The 24623-nt window shown below is 44.4% G+C and overlaps 2 protein-coding genes across 2 annotated transcripts in view; one reads left to right on the forward strand and one right to left on the reverse strand.

Annotated features, from left to right (window-relative positions):
• Positions 1–781: 781 nt before the first annotated feature.
• On the forward strand, positions 782–10536 carry LOC117042832 (vomeronasal type-2 receptor 26-like). The gene is made up of 3 exons (XM_033142489.1): positions 782–1651; positions 7793–7919; positions 9620–10536. Exons 1-3 carry the CDS (start codon positions 920–922, stop codon positions 10519–10521), a joined length of 1761 nt encoding a protein of 586 aa, XP_032998380.1. The 5' UTR covers positions 782–919; the 3' UTR covers positions 10522–10536.
• Positions 10537–19237: 8701 nt separating this feature from the next.
• The window catches only part of LOC117042661 (oocyte zinc finger protein XlCOF6-like), a 184482-nt gene continuing 179096 nt past the window's right edge, over positions 19238–24623 (reverse strand). Inside the window, exon 3 of the mRNA XM_033142248.1 lies at positions 19238–20283. Coding sequence (XP_032998139.1) covers positions 19428–20283 — 856 coding nt within the window. The 3' untranslated portion in view covers positions 19238–19427. The remainder of the gene's footprint in view (positions 20284–24623) is intronic.

Below are 24623 nucleotides of genomic sequence, written 5' to 3' on the forward strand. Positions count from 1 at the left end.
GAACCTGGTTCACCAGATTACAAGTCTACTTATCTGTTTGCCTTATATGACATTGTATCAGTCATATACTGAGCCAGTGTGGTGTAGTGGTTAAGAGCGGTAGACTTGTAATCTGGTGAACCGGATTCGCGTCTCCGCTCCTCCACATGCAGCTGCTGGGTGACCTTGGGCTAGTCACACTTCTCTGAAGTCTCTCAGCCCCACTCACCTCACAGAGTGTTTGTTGTGGGGGAGGAAGGGAAAGGAGAATGTGAGCCACTTTGAGACTCCTTTGGGTAGTGAAAAGCGGGATATCAAATCCAAACTCTTCTTCTTCTTGTACTTTAATCAATTGTTTTTATACCTGTTGTTAGCCGCCCTGAGCTCAGTCTTGGCTGGGGAGGGCTGGGTATAAATAAAAGTTGTAGTAGTAGTAGTAGTAGTTGTCATCACCATCATTATCATCATTATTAAAAGGCCCTTGGCTATAAAGGAGATAAAACTTCTGCTTACCCCCCCCTCTCTCTGTGTGTGTGTGTGTGTGTGTGAAAGTATTTTATCAGTTTATAGGTTGTGCTGAATTTCCCTCCCCTCACAATATTGAGGTACAGGAGCTGCTAAGTCTTCTTTATCAACTCAAATACGCACCAGTGTGGACTAATGAGAGTAAATTCAAAATGATGATATGTGGACAAGGGAGAAAACAGCCACACTTTGTCTGCTGTGATGATCTTGCCTTCTATCCTTCCTGTGTGTTAAGTATTCATTCACCCTAATCACGCGCACTCTTCAGTTTATTAGTAAGTGTAGGTCAACAGGTTTCTGAGCTTTGCCCTGAAAACAAAGCGAAACGTTCATCTCTTATGTTCCTTACCAGGTTAGTTACAGTTTTGTCTCCCATGACCGCAGTGATAAAACTCAGTTCCCTTTTTTCTACCGGATGCTCCCAAAAGAAGACCACCAATACACAGGGATTGTCAAGCTGCTCCTGCATTTCAGATGGACGTGGATCAGTCTCTTTGCCCCGGAAAATGACAACGGAGAAAAGTTCCTGAGTGCCTTGACACCTATACTTGCCTCAAATGATATTTGTGTTGCTGTCTCACAGAGATTCCCAGAATTGATTGTGCCTGACTTGTTTTTGACCATTGATTCAGCTCTCCCATGGAAAGATGTCAACGTATTTGTTTACTATGCAGAAATCCGCTCTTTCTACAATGGGATATACCTCTTAAATATAATACTCAAACTGTTCATACAGCCTATCGATGGGAAAGTTTGGATCACAACAGCTTTGTGGGACCTCACTTCAACATTGTCTGACAGCAAGTTTCTCTTCCAGCACAGCCACTGGTTTTTTTCCTTCTTAATCCAGACGAAGAATATTCCAAAACATGACAATTTCAAGCTGAGTCACGTCGCTCCTTACTTGAAGAAGGCATTTCATTGTTTCTTTAAGAAGCATGTGTTGTCTGTGAAAGAACGGGAAAGATGTGAACAGAAATTGCCCCTGGATATGCTCGCACCAGCTCTGTCCCAAGACAACTACAATACTTACAGGAGTGTCCATGCCCTGGCGCACGCCTTAAATACTGCGTATTCGTCCAGATTCAAGTGGGTGAGGTTGGTTGGTGGAAGCAAGGTGGGACTTCAGAAGCTGCAAGCATGGCAGGTATGCCCTTTTATCTCCACTGAAAATGATAAAATTGCTCCAATATGGAACTATGGAGTTTGGAATCGTAGTATTGGGAGGAGGTTGTAGGCCTCTTACACTTTGGAGGAAACTCAGATTGAGAGCATTCCCCACAGATGGTGGTCAAGTCTCAGCTTGAGGACCTCCAGCGAGGGAGAGCAAGCAGTTGCATTTTATTGTTACTGGCTCACACTTGTGTACATGACAGGGCTGACCTGGGCCCTCAGCCCTTTACCAGAGTGAGTGTGGCTTTTCAGGCTCTCAGCAGACTCTGTTCCCCCCTTTCCCAGTCTCTTTGGTCTTTGTGCTTCCTGGATCAAGAAGGAGCCACGTGGACATGGCTACCTGTAAATGGACGGAATCTCTATAAAATGAGATTTTATAGCCTGCATCTTTGCTAACCCAAGTATTGCATGATCCCTTTGTAAGGAATAATAATAAATAATAATTTTATTATTTACTAGCTGGCCTGGCCACGCGTTGCTGTGGGGTTTTTTGCTTTTTTAAATTCTGACCCTGAAAGTATTCTGGAAGCTCATGTTTTTGTTCTTCCCTGTCCCTCTAGAGCAGGGGTCAGCAACCTGTTTCAGCCGTGTGCCGGTCCACTGTCCCTCAGACCATGTGAATGAACGAATTCTTATGCCCCACAAATAACCCAGAGATGCATTTTACATAAAAGAACACATTGGTCGGTGGTATTGATCACTTGGGACTGTGTGTGTTGAACATGCGAAGCTGCGGTGGCCATTTTAGGTGAGGGCACTTGGGAAAATTTAAAATGCCTGTGAGTGTGCAGCGGCCATTTTAAGTGAGGGCACATTATTTGTTGGCGCAGGTCTGATGACGTCAGCAGGCATTCCGCCTTTCTATTGGATGCTGTTGGAGTCTTCATTCCTTTTGCTGGTGAGGTATAATAGGCGTGCCAACCCCCCCCCCTTTATCCTTTATTTTAGGTATGACAGGTGTGGTTTTTTAAAATTTTTATTATGCCAGATCTTTCCTTGATGGTCAAGTTACGCTTTGTCCTAATTTCATGCTGTTTGGTGCAGCGGTTACGGAGAACATAGGTTTCCGGCGTACATGCAATGGGAATGAATATATATATATATATATATATATATATATATATATACACCCCACCCATCTGACAGAAAACAAAGTGCTTTCTTTTTAGTTGTTTAGAACATTTCTCATCTTCATTTTACTGCCAGTAGTCATTTCATGTAGCTTCAAGAAACCCTAGGAGTAAAATATTCACCTAATTGCAAAGCTAAATCTCTGTGATTTATTCTATCCTAGGTTTTTGTGTGGGGATTTGTTTAAAGGTGGATGGGGGCAGATGTAAATCTAACCATGTTTTAATATGCTTACAACTATCACCACTGTGCTAACTCTGCTATGAGAGAGAAATAATCTTTCATACCTCTCTCTTAAGCTCCTCCTAATGTTCAACCAAACCTCCCTCTGCGTAACTATAGTCCTGCCCTTTGGGTATGCCCTATCAATCATCTCATCATTGTGGATAAAGATACGTATGTCACATCACCATGATGCTTATAGGCAAAGGCTCTTTATACCTCTCCTCTGTTCATTATATAGGGGAAGTTGGGTGTCCGTCAGGCTTCAGGGAATCGGCTTCCTCCCCCCTTTGGCAGTAGATAAGCAGTGTTCTCGAAGCGACTAGCATGAGTTTGGCCAAACTGCGGGAGGCAGTGAAAGATAGGCGTGCCTGGCGTTCTCTGGTGCATGGGGTCACGAAGAGTTGGACACGACTGAATGACTGGACAACAACAAAGCAGAACAAAGGGAGAGGAGTCTTCTTACCAGTTAGAAGGTTTAATGATCACAGCGAGAGGACAAAGAATCCATTTCCTAGGAATGAAGGTGCTCCCAATTAAGGGTTCCACCCACTTCCTCCCTAGTCACCTGTGTCACTACCGCGTATTGTAACCTGATCTTGTAACCACTGTGCTTTCTGTGCTACCACCTTATCTACTCTTCTTGACCTTGGACTGAGTGGATGAATGCTTTCTAGAGAAAGTGAGTCTGTTAACTCTCTCTCCCAGTGCTTCTCCTTCTAGCTGTTCCCCATCCAGTACTTCCCAGCTTCTGCCTTCTGAACTATGTCCCTCTGCAAACCATTGTTTCAAATCTATACTGTCCTCCTGCTCCTGGAAAGATTCAAGATCCTGATCAGGAGCAGGGGGAGGCTCCCATCATTCCTCCTCAGTGCAGCCCTCCTCAGCACGGTCCCTGACAGTGTCCACTCTTCTCACCCAATGAAATGTTGGCACGTTTAAGCATTAATGTTCTGCATAAGAGAGGCCTGGCCTGTACAAACAGGAAGAGTCTTGTGTGCAGTGTGAACTTTTGTGGGGATATTTACAGAGATATTTAATGGGCATCATAGGAAGTATTAGTAAACACCGATGGGTGCCATTGATTTTAATGTCAGCCGTTCCCAAAATGCCAGAGCAGAATGTAGGAATTCAAAAGTGGACCACGGTTGTTGTTTTAATAGATAGGGTAAAGGTAAAGGGACCCCTGACCATTAGGTCCAGTTGTGTCCGACTCTGGGGTTGCGGCGCTCATCTCGCTTTACTGGCTGAGGGAGCTGGTGTACAGCTTCCAGGTCATGTGGCCAGCATGACTAAGCTGCTTCTGGTGAACCAGAGCAGCGCACGGAAACGCCGTTTACCTTCCCGCTGGAGCGGTACCTATTTATCTACATGCACTTTGACATGCTTTCAAACTGCTAGGTGGGCAGGAGCTGGGACCGAGCAACGGGAGCTCACCTCATCGCGGGGATTTGAACCGCTGACCTTCTGATCAGCAAGCCCTAGGCTCTGTGGTTTAACCCACAGCGCTACCCGCGCCCCTGTTTTAATAGATGCATATAAGTAAAACTAAAGATGGAGTACAATTCCAGAAGGATAGGACACTCGTTGTTGTTCAGTCGTTCAGTCGTGTCCGACTCTTCGTGACCCCATGGACCAGAGAAGAAGAAGAAGAAGAAGAGTTTGGATTTGATATCCCGCTTTATCACTTCCCAAAGGAGTCTCCAAGCGGCTAACATTCTCCTTTCCCTTCCTCCCCCACAACAAACACTCTGTGAGGTGAGTGGGGCTGAGAGACTTCAGAGAAGTGTGACTAGCCCAAGGTCACCCAGCAGCTGCATGTGGAGGAGTGGAGACGCGAACCCGGTTCCCCAGATTAGGAGTCTACCGCTCTTAACCACTACACCACACAGAGCACACCAGGCACCCCTATCCTCCACTGCCTCCCGCAGTTTGGCCAAACTCATGCCAGTCGCTTCAAGAACACTGTCCAACCATCTCATCCTCTGTCGTCCCCTTCTCCTTGTGCCCTCCATCTTCCCCAACATCAGGGTCTTTTCCAGGGAGTCTTCTCTTCTCATGAGGTGGCCAAAGTACACTCAATTCTCATTTTCTCTCTGTCATTCTAGTTTCACCATTTTCTGAGAAGCTTTGGATCTTACAATGCTTCACTGGATGGAGTGTATTTGGATGGAGACGGGGAACTGTCAGCCAATTTCGATATTTTGAACTGGGTTGTGTGGCCCAACACTTCAGTAGCTTCACGGAGAATTGGGAGTCTGGAGCGGCAGGCATTCCCAGGCAAAAGTTTCAGTGTTGATGAAGATGCTGCCATGTGGTTGAGGGGGCTTAACCGGGTGAGGAAAGCCAAAGAATTTAGAAATATAGATTACAGTATAAAATATGTTTGGGGTGGTTTCTTTGCCCCTTATTCAACCACACGTACTAAATGCTTATTTGCAAGGACACCTTGTGACACGCTCACTCTACAGAAGTAAAGATCAGGGCTCGTCTCATCCTTGGACACATTATAGGTACTTTGATGGCACCAATATGCTACTGACACTCTCCACCAATGTTCTACAAAATGCTGGGTTTTATGCCCTGTTGCATGGTGGATTTGATTTAAATCAAAACGATCTAAATCACGATTTAAATCACTATTCAGTAGACTTGATTTAATTCTTTTTTTTATCAGAAAAACTCATTCTTGCTGGTATTTTTTTTTAAATACTATTTATTCAGAAAATGTATATACCGCTTAACAAAAATCTGCAGCTGATTTACAGAAAAAGAATCAAAGTACAATAAGATATGCACAAAGTTCAGAATACAATTAATACATTTCAAATGCAACATTTAAAACAGCCACTGAACAAGGTAGCGCTCTCAAACATCTCCAATGGGCCTGAGTAAACAACCAAGCTTTTAGGAGACTTTCCCCCCCCTTCCCCCTCCCCTCCTCCCCTCCCCTCTGGACAGACCTTCCTTCTTCAGATCTTTATCCATGTACACAGTCTGTTCATTCAGGCTTGTATGTTTGGGTTGGCTTCACCCCTTTCTATCCAATTCCTGTAAAATGCCCATTTATTTGTAATTCTTTGGCATTTATTTTCCCAACTATCCTCTGCCGCTATCTGTGCAAATATTTCAGATTGTACGTATTCAAAAACATAATCATTCCATTTTCCCATTTCCCATTTAGCCTTTTCTTTCCATCCCAGTGCAATAACTGCCATTCCGGCTAGAATCATAATCTTATACAGCTTTGCTGGTATCATCTTAATATTTACAACCAGATGATGGTTTCATTTTTGGAATAATTTTTTTTCCAGTTATCTAAAAAATTACTGGTTTGGTTATACTATTAGAAATACACAGACAGATAATTATGAGATTATTGTGAGGTTTAATAAGTTAACTTGTTTGTATTTGGACAACTTTCTTCCGCACTTTATTGGAAGGAGAAAAATAACCATTTCCTTTAAATAAATTTAAACAATTTATTTAACTAAAACAATAACATTATAGCATATGTATCCATGTTTGTAACTGACGTGGATAAACAATTAAGAAAAAGAAACTTAGACTGAGTTTTAGCACACATGAAAAACTTTCAACAAATCCTTATTTGCTGATGAATAGATTTTGGACTATAATGTAACTTTTTTGCAATGCTTGTGTTTGTTCTGGGATTGCTCCCTTGATGCTACCACATTATTGCTGTGTGACAAAAGTAAACTAGAGCATTTGGGGTATACAAAGCTACCCGCTAGAGGTTGTCCACTTGGCAATTAATGGTTACAGAGCCTTCTTTGTGGTAGTTCCCTGGTCTGTCGATGGCATGCCCTATGATGAGGTGCATCCATTTTTGCCATTAACCTGCTTAGGAGGAATTTGAAAGCATTCCCATTTACCCAGGTATCTGATGGCTGAAATATCTGCTCCAGCACCCCTGCCCAAAGACTGCTTCAGTGTGTTGTAACTTGGCCTGGGATCCTTTGATAAAGAGTAGGATAGAAATTCCCATATGTATCAAAGTAAAATAAATATTGTCTCCTATGACTGGCAGAAGCGCTTCAGGGTCCATCTCCATCACAGCTCTGCCTAGAGACACTGGGGAATGATTTGGGGGGCATTTGCACCCTCTGTATTGCATACAGAGGTAGAGGTAGAGGACCCCTGACAGTTAAGTCCAGTCGCGGACGACTCTGGGGTTGCGGCGCTCATCTCGCTTTACTGGCCGAGGGAGCCGACGTTTGTCTGCAGACAGTTTTTCCAAGTCATGTGGCCAGCATGACTAAGCCACTTCTGGCGAGACCAGAGCAGCACACGGAAACACCGTTTACCTTCCTGCTGGAGTGGTACCTATTTATCTACTTGCACTTTGACGTGCTTTCAAACTGCAAGGTTGGCAGGAGCTGGGACAGAGCAACGGGAGCTCACCCCACCGCAGGGATTCGAACTGCTGACCTTCCGATCAGCAAGCCCTAGGCTCTGTGGTTTAGACCACAGTGCCACCCGCTGTCCCTTTCTGTATGGCATAAAACATCATTAAAAAAACCTGAAACAAACCATAGGGCTAAATGTTACCCATCAAAGATTCTGGGGGTGATGCTAAATAGACATGGTTACAGAAGGGACGAGTCTCCGCCATTTGTTCATGAAAGCAGGCCTGGAAACAGAGGATGACTCTTTGGTTTCCAAGTCTCTGACTCAGTTCTGTAGCTTTCCAACACACCCCAAACATTTCCTGCTTGATGTTCCTTCTCTTTATGGTCAGCCGTTGCCCCCTTCAAGGTGCACCAGAAGCTGCCCTCCTGGGTATGTCAAAGTGATTCAAGAAGGGAAGCCGCTTTGCTGCTATGCATGTGCTCTGTGTGCTGAAGGGACCATCTCCGCTCAGGAAGGTAAGGGGGGATTGCAGAGGGAAAGGTGTGCAAGGATCATTGGGCCCATCTTGCTGTGTATTGACTGACAGCTGCTCTCCAGGCCATGTGTGGAGATGCTGAGGATTGAATTGGGGCCTTTCTTCATGCGAAGTAGATACCATGCCACGGAACTACAGCCCTCGCTCCCCAAATAAGCAGCACCAGCATGTGCTAACTGTCTGTGTTGTCTAAAAGTAAGACTTGAAATGATCCTTGTGCAGTTTTTTATTATTATTTTATTATTTAGTTTCTGTACCGCCCTATACCCGAAGGTCTCAGGGCAGTTCACACAAAAGACCACACACACCAAATAAAATAAAATCAAATCAACAACCCAACCCCCCCCCAAAAAAAGAGGCAGCATTCCAAAAAAGGGTATAATATGTAGATTGGGGCAGGCAAAGGCCTGGTTAAAGAGGAATGTGTTTGCCTGGAAGAAGAAGAAGAAGAAGAAGAAGAAGAAGAAGAAGAAGAAGAAGAAGAAGAAGAAGAAGAAGAAGAAGAAGCTGAAGAAGAAGAAGAAGAAGAAGAAGAAGAAGAAGAAGAAGAAGAAGCTGAAGAAGAAGAAGAAGAAGAAGAAGAAGAAGAAGAAGAAGAAGAAGAAGAAGCAGCAGCAGCAGAAGAAGCAGAAGCAGCAGCAGCAGCAGAAGAAGAAGAACAGAAGAAAATAAAATAGAAAATCCCTTCCAGTAGCATCTTAGAGACTAACTAAGTTTGTTCTTGGTATGAGCTTTCGTGTCCATGCACACTTCGTCAGATACCATAGTTCCAATTACAGGTAGGTAGCCGTGTTGGTCTGTGTGCATGCACACGAAAGCTCATACCAAGAACAAACTTAGTTGGTCTCTAAGGTGCTACTGGGAGGAATTTTTTTTTTTATTTTGTTTTGACTATGGCAGACCAACACGGCTACCTACCTGTAACAACAAGAAGAAGAGTTTGGATTTGATATCCCGCTTTATCACCCGAAGGGAGTCTCAAAGCGGCTAACCATCTGCTTTCCCTTCCTCCCCTACAATAAACACTCTGTGAGTTGAGTGGGGCTGAGAGACTTCAGAGAAGTGTGACTAGCCCAAGGTCACCCAGCAGCTGCATGTGGAGGAGCGGAGACGCGAACCCGGTTCACCAGATTACAAGTCTACCGCTCTTAACCACTACACCACACTGGGTCTGATAAAGGTGTATCATGAAGGCGCCAGGTGAACTTCCCTGGGGAGAGCATTCCACAGATGGGGAGCCACTGCAGAGAAGGCCCTTTCTCGTGTTGCCACCCTCCGGACCTCTAGAGGAGGCACATGAAGAAGGGCCTCAGATGATGATAGGGTAGGTTTATATGGAAAGAGGCTGTCCTTGAGGTATTGTGGTCCTGAGCCATTTAAAGCTTTATAGGTCAAAACTAGCACTTTGAATTGAGCCTGGAAAATAATTGGTAGCCAGTGCTCCCTCCCCAAATAGCAGCACCAGCATGTGCTGTTAGTGTTTTCTAAAAATAGACTTGAAATGATCCTTGTATTATTTTGCCCCTAGCAACAAGTTTTGTACCAGAAAAAGGTCTTCCCCACCAACAGTTTCCTTAGCAACAGACTTCTTTATTAGACATGCTCTGAAAGAGAGAGATATTGATAACTGATGCGTACATAAAATATGTGTTGGTGATAAGTCACTCTTGCTCTTTTCAGATGCAAACCACTGCAATGAATGTCCAGAAGATCAGTATCCAAACAAGGATCAAGATCAATGTGTGCCCAAGATTATCACTTTCCTATCCTTTAACAAATATTTGGGGATTCTCTTGGCTTCTGTTGCAATATACTTGACCTTTACCACGGGATTTATTTTAGGAATCTTCATTAAGTACAAAGAAACTCCTATTGTCAAAGCCAACAACAGGGACCTCTCCTACATCCTCCTCATCTCCCTCCTGCTTTCCTTTTTGTCCTCCTTCCTCTTCATTGGCCGGCCAAGGAAAGTGACCTGCTTTCTCCGACAAACAGCCTTCAGCATCATCTTCTCTGTTGCCGTCTCTTCCGTGTTGGCCAAAACCATCACTGTGGTTCTGGCCTTCCTGGCCACAAAGCCAGGGAACAGGACGAGGAGATGGCTGGGGAAGAGTCTCACCAACTCCATTGTCCTTTCCTGCTCCAGTGTCCAAGTTGTCATCTGCAGCATCTGGCTGGGCATGTCTCCCCCTTTCCCGGAGTCTGACATGCACTCCCAGCCCCAAGAGATCATCCTGCAATGCAATGAAGGATCTGTTGCCATGTTTTATGGTTCCCTTGGCTACATGGGCTTCCTGGCGGCCATCTGCTTCACGGTGGCTTTCCTAGCCAGAAAGCTTCCCGGGTCCTTCAACGAAGCCAAGCTGATCACCTTCAGCATGCTGGTCTTCTGCAGCGTTTGGTTGTCCTTTGTGCCTACTTACCTGAGCACCAAGGGGAAATACATGGTAGCCGTGCAGGTCTTCTCTATCTTGGCCTCCAGTGCTGGGCTTCTAGGATGCATCTTCCTCCCCAAGTGCTACATCATTATACTGAGACCTGATCTGAACACGAAGGAGCATCTGACCACAAAAATGAGATAAGGCATCTGATTTTGTATTTTTTTTAATGAACTATGAATTATTAACAACTAATTTTTCATAATAAAGTTAATTGTAATTGCATTAATTTTTTGTTTCACTCCTGGAAAACAAAATTAGATCTATAGGCATCGAGTTGGAGCCCTTGTACAACTCAACCGAGCACCACATTTTCCACAGTGTCCTAACTAGACTAAAGGATGTTGAGAGACAAAATATTGCGGCAGCTGTAAATAGAATTTGTTCCCCCATATTCTATGATTTAAATATCTTAGATAGCAGGGTCAACTATGTTACTAACTTAATAATCCCAGCCCAACGTAGGGCATTTATGCTGGCCCGACTGAATGTCTTTCCCTCGGCATTTGTCAGGAGTAGATACCAGAACATTCCCAGAAACAAGAGATACTGCAGATGTTCCCTGAATGTCCCGGATACAGTAGAGCTCTTTCATTGCCCACTGTACAGTAGGCTGCGTGAACGTGTACTGTCCCCCCTCCTGAGTGGTTTGAAACCACAGCACGGTGGAAGCGTTGGATTCTGTTTGTCTGACATTGACCAAAAGGTGACTGCGGGGGTAGCTGAGTATTTGGCAGCAGTGCCCCAAGGAGTAGCTTAACAGGAAGAAATCCCAGATTACATATATATATATATATATATATATATATATATATATATATATACACACACACACAATCAGCATATGTACTCAACTGTCGTCTTTTTGCATATATCCTAAGGACTTCGTATGTGACTCTCTCTCTCTTGTAAAATGCCTAATAAAGGTTTGATAAGTAAGTAAGTAAGTAAATCTTTGTTTCAAGCAAGATAAACAGATAAAGATGCCAAATTTATATTCACATTGAGAACCAGCAATGGGTAGTCAGACATACTGCTTCTGCAGGACATAGGTAGTTATTGTGGCTAGCAGTGACTATTTGCTTAGTTTCCTTCTGAAGCCATACTCTCTCTCTCTCTCTCTCTCTCTCTCTCTATATATATATATATATATATATATATATATGCATAGCAAAAAGAAGAGAGATTATCTGGTGGTATTCAATTAAGTTCCAGAGTTTACTCATTGAAATTAACAGATTAACTTAGTCATGCTGATTAATTTCAATGAGTTGCACATCGCACATCAGCTTAAAACACAGAATTTTTTTACCACCTGAAATTTCAGATATACCAAAAAACAGGGAGCATGTTGCTTTTTCCATATCCTGTTTCTTTTTATCTTAAACAGTAAGTTAACCACAAGTAGCTATCCTCTCAATTTTTGATGATTAATATCCAGCCCAGTAGCAAAAAAAAACACCCAACCCACTTGCCTTGTGAGTGAAGGCAATGGGCAATGGGAGTGAAGTCAACCCATTGGAGAGTTACGGCGCCTGCTGTGGCTGTAGAGACCAATACAGGAGAGACGTGTTTTGTTGCAGCTGGGGCAGATGCAGGCACCAGGTTGTGCTATTGCCCAGATCACAAGATGTGCTGGCCCCAAGGGTTTGTCGGTGAAGCGAGGTCCGAGTCCAGTCCTGGGTCTAGGGGTCCAAAGGAGGTCAGTCCGGCCGGGAGCGAGGCAGGGAGCAGGTCGAGGTCCAAGGCAGGTTCAGGCACAAGGTTGCAGGTTGAGCACACGCTTGCAACTAAGTTGCTCACACAACTTGGGCTGGGTCTGGCTGGCTTTTATCTGGCCCTATGCTTAGGGCGGTCCCGATCCTCCGGAGACTCGCCTCTCCTCCGGGCCTGGAGGCGAGCACTCCTCCTGCAGACACTTAACTCCCTTCGCCTCTCTGCCCTGAGCCTCTGTAGCTCAGGAGAGGCTGGTGGGTTACTGGACCCAGGGGATGCCTCAGCTTCCTCTGAAGAGGCTGGCAGTGGAGCACCTGCAGGCAATGGGTCCTCCCTCCCATCAGGAGCCAGAGCAGACTCTGCTGACGCCTGCACCTGGGGATCCAGCACAGGTGGGGATCCTTCAGGCTCAAGCCCTGGTCCCGGCTCAGCTGGTTCTGGAGGCGGGGAATCCTGTGCAGGCTGGGATCCCTCAGGTTCAGCATCAGAGTCTGACTCCCAGGCCATCACACAAGATAACACAGAAACCTTGTAAGATGCTAGAAGCTGCTGGAGTTGGTTGGCCAAATGAGGGCGACAAAAAGCTAAACACCCCTCGTGACAACAGAATGAAAAGTGATTATTGGGACATGAACAACTCTGCTCGCAAAAATATATAAAAATTACAAAATACAAGTTGTCCAAGGTTGTGGCCAGTGAAAGGCCTACTGAAGAAAACTAAACCATACTGAGGCCCTATCTATGCTATAAATTTATAGCACTATTTAACAATCCAGTTTTCTGACTGGTTGGCTGGCTGGCAAGAACCCAGAAAACAGCAGCATTCTGTTGACCCTCAAGTCAAATTACCTATATGAATTGTGAATCATCATTCCACCCTAATATTTGTGAGGCCTTCACTGGTGACTCTCATCGGATGGTCAGGATGTCTTGCACCTACCACAACCCTTCCAATAGTTCCATGAGGTTGTCCTTCAATTGCTTCTGCTGAGGGAGGATTGTGATAATCCACAGGGCCTTTTCGGTTGTGGCTCCCCACTTGCAGAATGCTACCAGTGATATTTTTAGTGCCTGGCAAGACTTTTCTGTATTTGGCATTTGATGGATTAGGATGATTTGTCTACTTATGGTATTTTTGTTGCTCTTTCACTGGGCTTCATGGTTTGTTTGTTTTTATAAAAAATTGTAATGCTTTCCGGATCTTATGCTTTCAAATTCTCTAAGTCACTTGGATATACAGGTGAAACTCGAAAAATTTGAATATCGTGGAAAAGTCCATTTATGTAAGCAATTGTTCTCATTAGCTGCTGGAGTTTAATATATGAGATAGATTCATGACACGCAAAGCGAGATATGTCAAGCCTTTGTTATAATTGTGATGATTATGGCGTGCAGCTGACGAAAACCCCAAAGTTGAGATTGTTAATTTGGGGTTCTCATCAGCTGTACGCCATAATCATCACAATTATAACAAATAACGGCTTGACATATCTCGCTTTGCATGTCATGAGCCTATCTCATATATTAGTTTCAACTTTAAAGTTGAATTACTGAAAGAAATGAACCTTTCCACGATATTCTAATTTTTTGAGTTTCGCCTGTATATTTTTTAATGTGTCAGGTGATCAGTACATTGAGTGGACAGAAAAAATGAATACTCGCCCTCCAGATTAATTGTTCATTTCCCCCCTTCCCAAGGCATCTTAGCTTTGGCCTCCTGTATTTGCTCTTCAACAGGGGCACCACAAAGCTTGACTAAGACATTAATTCCAGAGTCAGGGAAGCAGCAAAAAGGGAGTGGCAGGGCCCTCCCTATTGTTGCGGTTCACAAGAAAGGAAGTCCAGTGGCCTCCCTGGCAAATGCACCAGGGAGTCAAAACATGCCACAAGAAGTGGTAACTAGTATTTCTTTATACAGCCACACCTGCACACATCAGGCAGTGGAACCCACAGATCCACATACACAGCAAAATGACATGAACTTGCCTTGTGAGTAGGGGCAGGGACAGATGTATTTGTTCCAGTGTGGTGTAGTGGTTAAGAGTAGTAGACTCGTAATCTGGTGAACTGGGTTGACGTCTCCAGTCCTCCACATGCAGCTGCTGGGTGACCTTGGGTCATGGACAGGGTTAGACCTGAAACCATGTGCCAGGTACCCAGCTGTCCTCACAGGTATAACTCCACTAATAAAGTAGTCTCCTGCTCCGTAATAATTATTTGTAGACATTCGTAGGCTCGAGAGATCTCTGGGTCTGTTCACTGCTAACCCCAAGTGCAAATGAAGCAATAGCAGCAGCAGCAGCAGCAGAGTCATTTTTGGCAGAAACAAGCAAGCTAGAGGCACCCTCCAATCTGCAAAGAAAAACAGAATCGCCTTGCAAGCCTCATCCTATGCTTGACTTTGCAGAGGAAGATGCCAAGTCTGGCTTGTGTGTTAAGGGAGATGTAATGAGAGCCAGTGTGGTGTAGTGGTTAAGAGCGGTAGACTCGTAATCTGGGGAACCGGGTTCGCATCTCTGCTCCTCCACATGCAGCTGCTGGGTGACTTTGGGCTAGTCACATTTCTCTCTGAAGTCTCTCAGCCCCAGTCACCTCACAGAGTGTCACCTCACAGACTCTGTGGGGAACACCCCCAAATGGGGGGATAGCTTCTGCTTTCCTCTTACCCACCTCAGGGGTTCCAAGAGTGACATAATCTGGAGTGTCCCTTGAGCAGAAAAAAGCTCTTTTGTGACTCATTCAGTGTGTCCATCTGAGCTCCACAGAGGATCCCCTCCATCTGACAAATGGGTTCTTCCCAGGATCTGAATGAGAGTCACATTTTGGGTTCTGGAAGGGATCTCCGCTTCCAGTAGGACTGCTTTGTGTCCTTCCTGTATTTCCCCAATGTGTACAGCTTGGTTCACTTGCTCGAGAGTATGGTGTAGTGGTTAAGAGTGGTAGACTCGTAATCTGGGGAACCGGGTTCGCATCTCCCCTCCTCCACATGCAGCTGCTGGGTGACCTTGGGCTAGTCACACTTCTCTGAAGTCTCTCAGCCCCACTCACCTCACAGAGTATTTGTTGTGGGGGAGGAAGGGAAAGGAGAATGTTAGCCACTTTGAGACTCCTTCGGGTAGTGAAAGGCGGGATATCAAATCCAAACTCTTCTTCTTCTTCCGGGCTTCTTTTGTCAACAACCTTCACCCCCCTCCTGGGCCAGTTTCTACTGTCTGTTGCAACATATAGCTGCCCAAATCGGGCCAACCTCATTTATTAGAAGCCCAAAGGTAAACTGAAGTCACATCCATAGTGTGGATTTAAAGCACAGAACTTTCCCCAAAGAATCCTGGGAAGTTTAGTTTGTTATGGGTACCGGGAATTGTAGCTCTGGGAGGGGCCAAGATTCTTGGGGGGGAGAACATGGGTGTTGAAGTGGAATAAATGTGCTTTAAATGTATCTTTATTTCATTAACATTTAAAAAGAACCCCTCCAAGTGGTTTACGAAAACAATAAAACCATGATAATACCATTTTTAAACAAGTTAAAAACAACAGTTCAAACCCTTCAAGAATAATTGGGATCATGTATAGTGTTTATCTGTGGCTTCCAATTGCTGGTCTGCGCAACCAACCCAAGATCATGTTGCCCCCCCCCCCAATCCAAGGTCAGGTCCATGGTCGGAAGATGCACACTCCGGTTTTGCATGGGGAAATGTTGGAGGGTATGGTGGCACCGTTCACATAACAAAAACTGCCACAAAAATATCAACATTTTTAAAAGCAGGAGGTCCGTGGCCTGGCTTCTGAAAAACAGGGGGTCCACAGCACTTCTCTATTTGGGAACCACCAGAGTTTATCATGTGCCAATATATATGTTAATGCTGAAGGGGTTAATTAGCTAACCTGTATATATTTACCTGAATGTATTGTTAGTCCAGAAGTATAAAAGAACTTTTTAAGCTTTTCTTTATGAAACCTCTCTATAAAGCTGTCAACTTTGATCTGCATTGCACTTCTTTCTGGCAAGCTATGACTAAGAGTCTGGAGATAACAGTAGAAGGCTGACCTTGCACAGAGAGTAACTGTCCTTGCACAGAGAGGAATTGTCTAGGTCACAGATAGGATGGCCTTGCTGGAGTGCGCATGAACCAACTCAGGGCTAAATGTCCTTTTGCCTTATATGTACAACAGGAAATGTACAACAGGAAATGTTCCTTAAATGGACAAGAATGTACAAGAGGCAGATTCCTGGGGTGGGGAGAGCCAGAGAACTGTCTATAAGAACTGTCTGAAAATTGACTTTTTTTGTCTGAACACTGCAGTACCTCTGCATGCAGAAAATCTTTCTCTCTCTGAAGCCAGCAGCCTCAGGTGTCTTTTCTGCTTCCATGTTTTCTCACCGGGCGCAACCATGGGAACCCGTAGGGGCAAATAAGGCTCCAATGCGACCTTGGGCTCAGACCAAAACCTTCCCCTACCCACAGAAATGGTTTTAGAGTTTGCCTTCCATGTTGCAAGCCCTATTGCCCCAATCTCTTTTCAAGCTTGGGTCCCGAGATGCTGTTGTATCTTGGCCAATAGTCAGAGATGATGGGAGGTGTCACCAAACCACATCAGGGGAACCAAGGCTGAAGAGCACTGCTTACTGATGCGCGAGGTTTCAGTAACTTATTTCCTTATTCCATTTCCACAGTGAGGATCTTTAGGTATACAGATAGATACAAAGGATTTCTCCAGTGAATGACCTAATATTATATATATATATATATATATATATATATATATATATATATATATATATATATAATAAATCCATATATATATATGATGGAAAGGGACCCCTGACCGTTAGGTCCAGTCGCGGACGACTCTGGGGTTGCGACGCTCATCTCGCTTTACTGGCCGAGGGAGCTGGTGTACAGCTTCCGGGTCATGTGGCCAGCATGACTAAGCTGCTTCTGGCGAACCAGAGCAGCACACAGAAATGCCATTTACCTTCCCGCTGGAGTGGTACTTATTTATCTACTTGCACTTTGACGTGCTTTCGAACTGCTAGGTCGGCAGGAGCTGGGACCGAGCAACAGGAGCTCACCCCGTGGCAGGGATTCGAACCGCCGACCTTCTGATCAGCAAGCCCTAGGCTCTGTGGTTTAACCCACAGCGCCACCCGTGTCCTGTATACAGTGGTGCCTCGCAAGACGAAATTAATTCGTTCTGCGAGTGCTGTCGTCTAGCGAAAAATTCGTCTTGCGAAGCACCAACGGGGGAAGAGCAGTTTGACCGGGGGGGGGGGGGGGAAATCGCGAACATTTTTCATCTTGCGAAGCAAGCCCATAGGAAAATTTGTCTTACGAGTCAGCCTTCCGTTAGCGAATGCCTTTCGTCTAGCGAGTTTTTCGTCTAGCGAGGCATTCGTCTACCGAGGTACCACTGTATATGATGGAAGGCAGCACCAAAATTTGCTATGTGGGCCTGGATTTTAAGTATTGGCCTCACTGTTACCTTCTAAGTAAAATCTTCAACTTTCCTCTATACACAGTATGAGCATATACCAATTTTAAGCATTTGGCCCCATCTCAAAAAATGCATACATACATGAGAGTCAAACTATGACCCACTACTATGTTTAAACTTGGAGATCTGTGAGACCGAGGGAGTGATCGCTGTACCATGAGTCAAAATATGATGAGAGGTCACACTTCCATTATCTTGGACCGATTCCAAGATGTTGGGATGCATCCCCCAAAACTTCTGATGACCTCTTGGAGATGCAGGGACCAGAAATGTATACAGTTCTCCAAAGGGTGTATTTTGCAGAGGCCCGTTTCTCCTTGTACAATTGGAGGGCTCGCCAATGATAACAGCTGCAGTCCCTAGAACTCGCTGAATATGCTTGCTCAGTAAGCTTTTGACAGCTGAAAGAATCTTCGCCAAGCCAAAACATAGCTGGAGGCTAGAAGACACAACACAGTTTCCTACAAGAGTAGCAGCTTTGCTGGGTCTGGTGTTGTGGCAATTGTCCATTGGACCAGATGCCCATCAGATCTTTCTCCACGCTCTGTTTTTATTTGCAAACAGATACACAAAAAATGCCAAATGGAAACTCTACACTGATGGGTGGAGCCCAACCAAGCAAAACAATATGGTAGGAGTTCAAACACTGTTGGGTGGGAGTCAACTCAATGACAGTCTGTAGATTGACAAAGTTTATTTTCTTTGCCCAGGACAGATTGTCTTTGTGGTAGAAGGGCTCCATCTATCACAGGTGATTAAATTTATTCAGCAGAGGTTACCTCGAGAGAGCCTATCCACAAAATTATTATTTATTCAAATTCAATCCTGCTCTTCTCTGCGTAAACTGCCCTTCACTTACCACCCAGATGCATTCCGTCCAACTATAAACTTTGATGCTACGACGAAATATTCCGACATTTTAGGGAATTGGCACATGTAGATTCTTTGTTGCTTAGCAGGGCCTGTTTAGTTAGGAAAAAGCTCTAGTCTAATTCCCTTATTACTACAGTTATTTACACCCCATATCTCTCTGTATGCAAGGCAGCTTACAAATAACATCAAAATACCTTTTGAAAAAGAAAACCCACAGCAGACAATATAAACATATCGTAAGTCACCAGGAGCCTTCCCTGGGGTCCATCAAATGCAGAAGAAGCTGGTCCTGAGGTCTTCTCCTCCCTCCCTCCCTCCCCCTCTCTCATGGGACTCTTCTAGAGGGCAGAAGATGGCAGAGGATGGTGGCATATTTATATATATGAGGCTCCAATACTTTGGCCACCTCAGGAGAAGAGAAGACTCCCTGGAAATGACCCTGATTTTGGGAAAGATTGAGGGCACAAGGAGAAGGGGGCGACAGAGGACGAGATGGCTGGACAGTGTTCTTGAAGCTACCAACGTGAGACTGACCAAACTGCGAGAGGCAGTGGAAGACAGCAGTGCCTGGCGTGCTCTGGTCCATGGGGTCACAAAGAGTCGGACACGACTAAACGACTAAACAACAACAACAACATGTGGTTCGGATGTGAATCATTTGAAAAGATTTGGGCACCCCTCTCGAGTCCTTTCTCCACTGCAAACGTTTCTAGGACATAGCTGTCAACTTTCCCCCCCTTTTAAGGGAAATTCCCTTATTCTGAATAGGATTCCTCGCAAGAAAAGGGAAAAGTTGACAGCTATGTTCTAGGATCCAAAGCATCCTTCTGCAGTGAATTCTTCACTTTGGGAAAGAACCATTTCCACCTGGTTTTCAAACGGCTTCTACACTTCAGTGGATTCTATGGTACAAGAAACTGGTGCTCTTGAGTGGAGATCTTTCCACACGTTTTGGAGCATTTGCATCAGGGGTGGGACATGTTTTCCAGCCAGAGGGTCATATCCCCTCCAGGGCAGCCTTCTGGCAGGGGTGTCATGCGGCCAGAGGCAAAATCAACCACAGCAACGGACGGCTTCACTTCGTTGTGGGTTCTCTGATGGTAAGTAAGGCTATTGCTGTGACTGAAGGTCCTTTCACACTCTGAGCATTTGTATGGTTTCTCCCCTGTGTGTATTCTTTCGTGTCTAGTAAGGGTTGTCCACTGACTGAAGCTCTTGCCACACTGGGAACATTCGTATGGCTTCTCTCCCGTGTGGGTTCTTTGGTGGCTCGTAACGTGAATCTTCTGGCTGAAGCTCTTCCCACACTCTGGGCATTTGTAGGGTTTCTCTCCGGTGTGGATCCTGAGGTGTATAGCGAGGGTTTGGCTGCAACTGAAGCTTTTCCCACACTCGGAGCACTTATAGGGCCTCTCTCCTGTGTGGGTTCTTTGATGGTGGGTAAGACCGGTGCTGTAGGTGAAGCTCTTTCCGCACTCAGAGCACGTAAACGGTTTCTCGCCCGTGTGGGTTCTTTGATGGTTTATCACGTGTATCTTCTGGCTGAAGCTCTTCCCGCACTCGGGGCATTTGTACGGTTTCTCCCCTGTGTGGATTCTGTGGTGCAAAGCGAGGGTTTGGCTGCAATTGAAGTTCTTCCCGCACTCCGAGCATTTGTACGGTTTCTCGCCCGTGTGGGTTCTTCGGTGATAAGTAAGGCCGGTGCTATGACTGAAGCTCTTCCCGCACTCTGAGCACGAAAACGGTTTTTCTCCCGTGTGGGTCCTCTGATGGTCTGTGACGTGCGTCTTGCGCTTGAAACTCTTTCCACACTCCAAACATCTATATGGCTTCTCATCAGTTTGGAATGTTTGGTGATAAAGAAGGTCATCACTGTCGCAGAAACCCTTTTCAGGGGAGAAACACTTAAGTGGTTTCTCCCCCGTGTGGATTCTCTGATGATCAGTAAGGCTGCTGCTCTGACTGAAGCTCTTCCCGCAGACTGAGCATTTGTATGGCTCCTCTGCTATCTGCACTCTTTGAGATGCCCTAAGACTCAGTATCTCGCTAGCAATCGTTGCTTGTTGCGGGGAGTTGTTCCTCGTGTTTTTCACGGTGCTACATTCATCTTTTAGCTTTGGCATTTCACACACGTCCGCGTCTTCAGTAATGAAAGATTTCTCCCTCAGCTTCTGTCTTGTCTCAGGTTTCTTCCTCTGCTGTTCAGGCTCCTTCTGGCTCCAACTTCCATAACCTGAAATAACAAAAGAAGGGGGCCTGATCAGGGTGGAACAGATTCTCAGATCAGAGAATACAAGAAGAAGAAGAGTTTGGATTTGATATCCCGCTTTTCACTACCCGAAAGAGTCTCAAAGCGGCTAACATTCTCCTTTCCCTTCCTCCCCCACAACAAACACTCTGTGAGGTGAGTGGGGCTGAGAGACTTCAGAGAAGTGTGACTAGCCCAAGGTCACCCAGCAGCTGCATGTGGAGGAGCGGAGACGCAAACCCGGTTCCCCAGATTACAAGTCTACCGCTCTTCACCACTGCACCACACTGGCTCTCAAGAACCAATATATTAAGTGAATACAAGAACCATATACAGTGGTACTTTGGTTCTCAAACTTAATCCGTTCCGGGAGTCCGTCTGAATCCCGAAACAAAATATATTAAAAAATCCTTCCAGTAGCACCTTAGAGACCAAGTAAGTTTGTTCTTGGTATGAGCTTTCGTGGGCATGCACACTTCTTCAGATACACATCCCGAAACCATTCAAAAACCAAGGTGTGGCTTCCGATTGGCTGCACTCAAACGGAAGCCGCTTCCGAAAAACATTTGCAAACCAGAACACTTACTTCCGGGTTTGCGGTGTTCAGGAGCCAGCTGATTTGTTTGGGAGCTAAGCTGTTCGAGTACCAAGGTACGACTGTAATCGACCCCCTCCCTCCAGCCCTAGGCTATGACTTTGAGCACAGCAGAAGCAGCTGACACAAGAGGAGTTCCGGGATATTTTAAAAAAATAATTTTATAAGTTGTGTGTCCTTGTTTCTCAATTTGATCCTTTTACATGGTTTTGTATATTTTGAGGTATTTTATGTACTGCGACTTGCCGTCATTTTCACTGATTACAGTTTAGCAATTCTTTATTGTAATTGTTCCAGTTACAGGTAGGTAGCCGTGTTGGTCTGCCATAGTCAAAACAAAGTAAAAAATAAAAAAATAAATCCTTCCAGTAGCACCTTAGAGACCAACTAAGTTCATTCTTGGTATGAGCTTTCGTGTGCATGCACACTTCTTCAGATACAATGAAACAGAAGTCACCAGACCCTTATATATAGTGAGAGGTTGGGGAGGGGTATTACTCAGAAGGGTGGTGGGAATGGGTGATTGGCTGATGGGTGTGGAAAACCTGTTCACGACTGTTAACGACTGCAATTAGTCCTAAAGGAAAAAGCAAGGAGTGAGATGGCTAGAGATAGCTTTGTCATGTATAATGAGATAAGAATCCAATGTTCAGACCAGGTCTCTCCGTGGTTTTGAGTTTGGTAATGAGTTGCAATTCAGCAACTTCTCTTTCCAGTCTATTTCTGAAATTCCTTTGTATACCCTTCTGAGTAGTACCCCTCCTCACTCTCTCACTATATATAAGGGTCTGGTGATGTCTATTTCAGTGTATCTGAAGAAGTGTGCATGCACACGAAAGCTCATACCAAGAACAAACTTAGTTGGTCTCTAAGGTGCTATTGGAAGGAATTTTTTATTTTATTTTGTTTTTATTGCAATTGATAAGTGTAAACTGTTTAATTATTATTTGCTGATATTTAACTCCACTGTTTACTGTTATATTCCAATGGATGATTGAATATTGCTTTATTCGATTCAAGTTGTTGATTTCAAGGTTATTGTGACTTCTTTTTGTATTGGATCAGATTCTTATTACTTGTGTGATCTTCGCTGTCTGTTTTGTTGTTTGATTGTAAGCCACCTTGGATATAGTAATATAGAAAAGCAGTGCACAAATTAAAAGGGAAATGCATTGAAAAATTAAGTAGCTCCTGTTGACTAGCATTAACTGGAAATTAATGTGATGAAGTGCATGGAGAAGGTATGAGGAACACTGTTGGGTATTCTCACACCTACTTTGAGATAGTCATAGAATCATAGAGATGGAAGGGAACCTGAGGATCATAGGAAGGCTATCCATGGTATCCTGACGTCAGAGGCTAAAAATGATTTGATTGGAAGAAATATGCAGGTTTATATGAAAATGTGTTGATTATATTATTTTTTAAGGTAGGAATTAGAAGTAATAAGAGCAATAGCTTTACTGAGTTAAGAGAAGAAAGGATATAAGAAGTTAAGATTTGGAATGTGATGTTTTATTTGATAATAATAAGTTTTAAGATATAAGATATGTTGATATTTTATATGATGATTAAGAATAATGGTGAATGATTGTTAAACTAGTTACAAAGTTACTAAAGTAAATTAGAATTTGAACGCAGAAGAGAGAACGGAGGAAGTCCCCCAAACAAGATTCAAAACAAGAGTATGATATATAGATTGGTGTGTTCCTGTGTTTTGTAGTGTTATAGGTTTGTATTAGTTTTTATTTGATTGTTATTTGTATTGTGTGTTGAGTTTGTTTTTACATGTATAATGTATGTTTGTTATTTGCTGTTTTCAGGTGGAAATACCAATAAATTTTCTTTTAAAAAAGGAAGGGAACCTGAGGATCATCTAGTCCAACCCCCCAGCAACACAGGAATATGCACCTGCCTAATATGGGAATCAAACCCACAACCTTGGTGTTATCATCACCACACTCTAAGCAACTGAGCTATCCAGGCTTGATGCTGGGGATCTAAAGAGGGCCCCTCAGAGCAGACACTTTTTCACTGAGCTAGGAAAACTACCGTATATACTAGGGTATAAGCCGAGGCACCTAATTTTACCACAAAAAAACTGGGGAAACTTATTGACTCGAGTATAAGCCTAAGGTATAACGGCGTCGGTCCTGTATACCTGAAGGAGCGTCTCCACCCCCATCGTTCAGCCCAGACACCGAGATCCAGCGCGAGGGCATCCTGGTGGTTCCCTCATTGCGAGAAGTGAAGCTACAGGGAACCAGGCAGAGGGTCTTCTCGGTAGTGGTACCCGCCCTGTGGAACTCCCTCCCATCAGATGTCAAGGAAATAAGCAGCTATCCTATTTTTAAAAGACCTCTGAAGGCAGCCCTGTTTAGGGAAGGTTTTCATATTTAATGCTGTACTGTTTTTAACACTCAATTGGGAGCCGCCCAGAGTGGCTGGGGAAACTCAGCCAGATGGGTGAGGTATAAATAAATTATTATTATTATTATTATTATTATTATTATTATTATTATTATTATTAGGGTGGGAAATGCAGCAGCTACTGGTAAATTTCAAAAAAAAATAGATACCAATAAAATTACATTAATTGAGGCATCAGTAGGTTAAATGTTTCGGAATATTTATTTCAAAGAAAAACAGTAAACTAGCTCTGTAAGTGGAAAAGAGGGTCAACGAAAACAATATGGTATCAACAATAACTTAAAAAGTACAGTTGCAGGTAGGTAGCCGTGTTGGTCTGCCATAGTCAAAACAAAACAAAATAAAAAATTCCTTCAAGTAGCACCTTAGAGACCATAGAATCATAGAGTTGGAAGAGACCCCAAGGGCCATCCAGTCCAACCCCCTGCCAAGCAGGAAAAACCATCAAAGCATTCCTGACAGATGGCTGTCAAGCCTCCGCTTAAAGACCTCCAAAGAAGGAGACTCCACCACACTCCTTGGCAGCAAATTCCACTGTCGAACAGCTCTTACTGTCAGGAAGTTCTTCCTAATGTTTAGGTGGAATCTTCTTTCTTGTAGTTTGAATCCATTGCCCCGTGTCCGCTTCTCTGGAGCAGCAGACCTTTCTCCCTCCTCTATATGACATCCTTTGATATATTTGAACATGGCTATCATATCACCCCTTAACCTTCTCTTCTCCAGGCTAAACATACCTAGCTCCCTAAGCCGTTCCTCATAAGGCATTGTTTCCAGGCCTTTGACCATTTTGGTTGCCCTCCTCTGGACACGTTCCAGCTTGTCAGTATCCTTCTTGAACTGTGGTGCCCAGAACTGGACACAGTATTCCAGGTGAGGTCTGACCAGAGC

The sequence above is a fragment of the Lacerta agilis genome, chromosome 2, assembly GCF_009819535.1.
Source record: "Lacerta agilis isolate rLacAgi1 chromosome 2, rLacAgi1.pri, whole genome shotgun sequence".
Classification (NCBI taxonomy): domain Eukaryota; kingdom Metazoa; phylum Chordata; class Lepidosauria; order Squamata; family Lacertidae; genus Lacerta; species Lacerta agilis.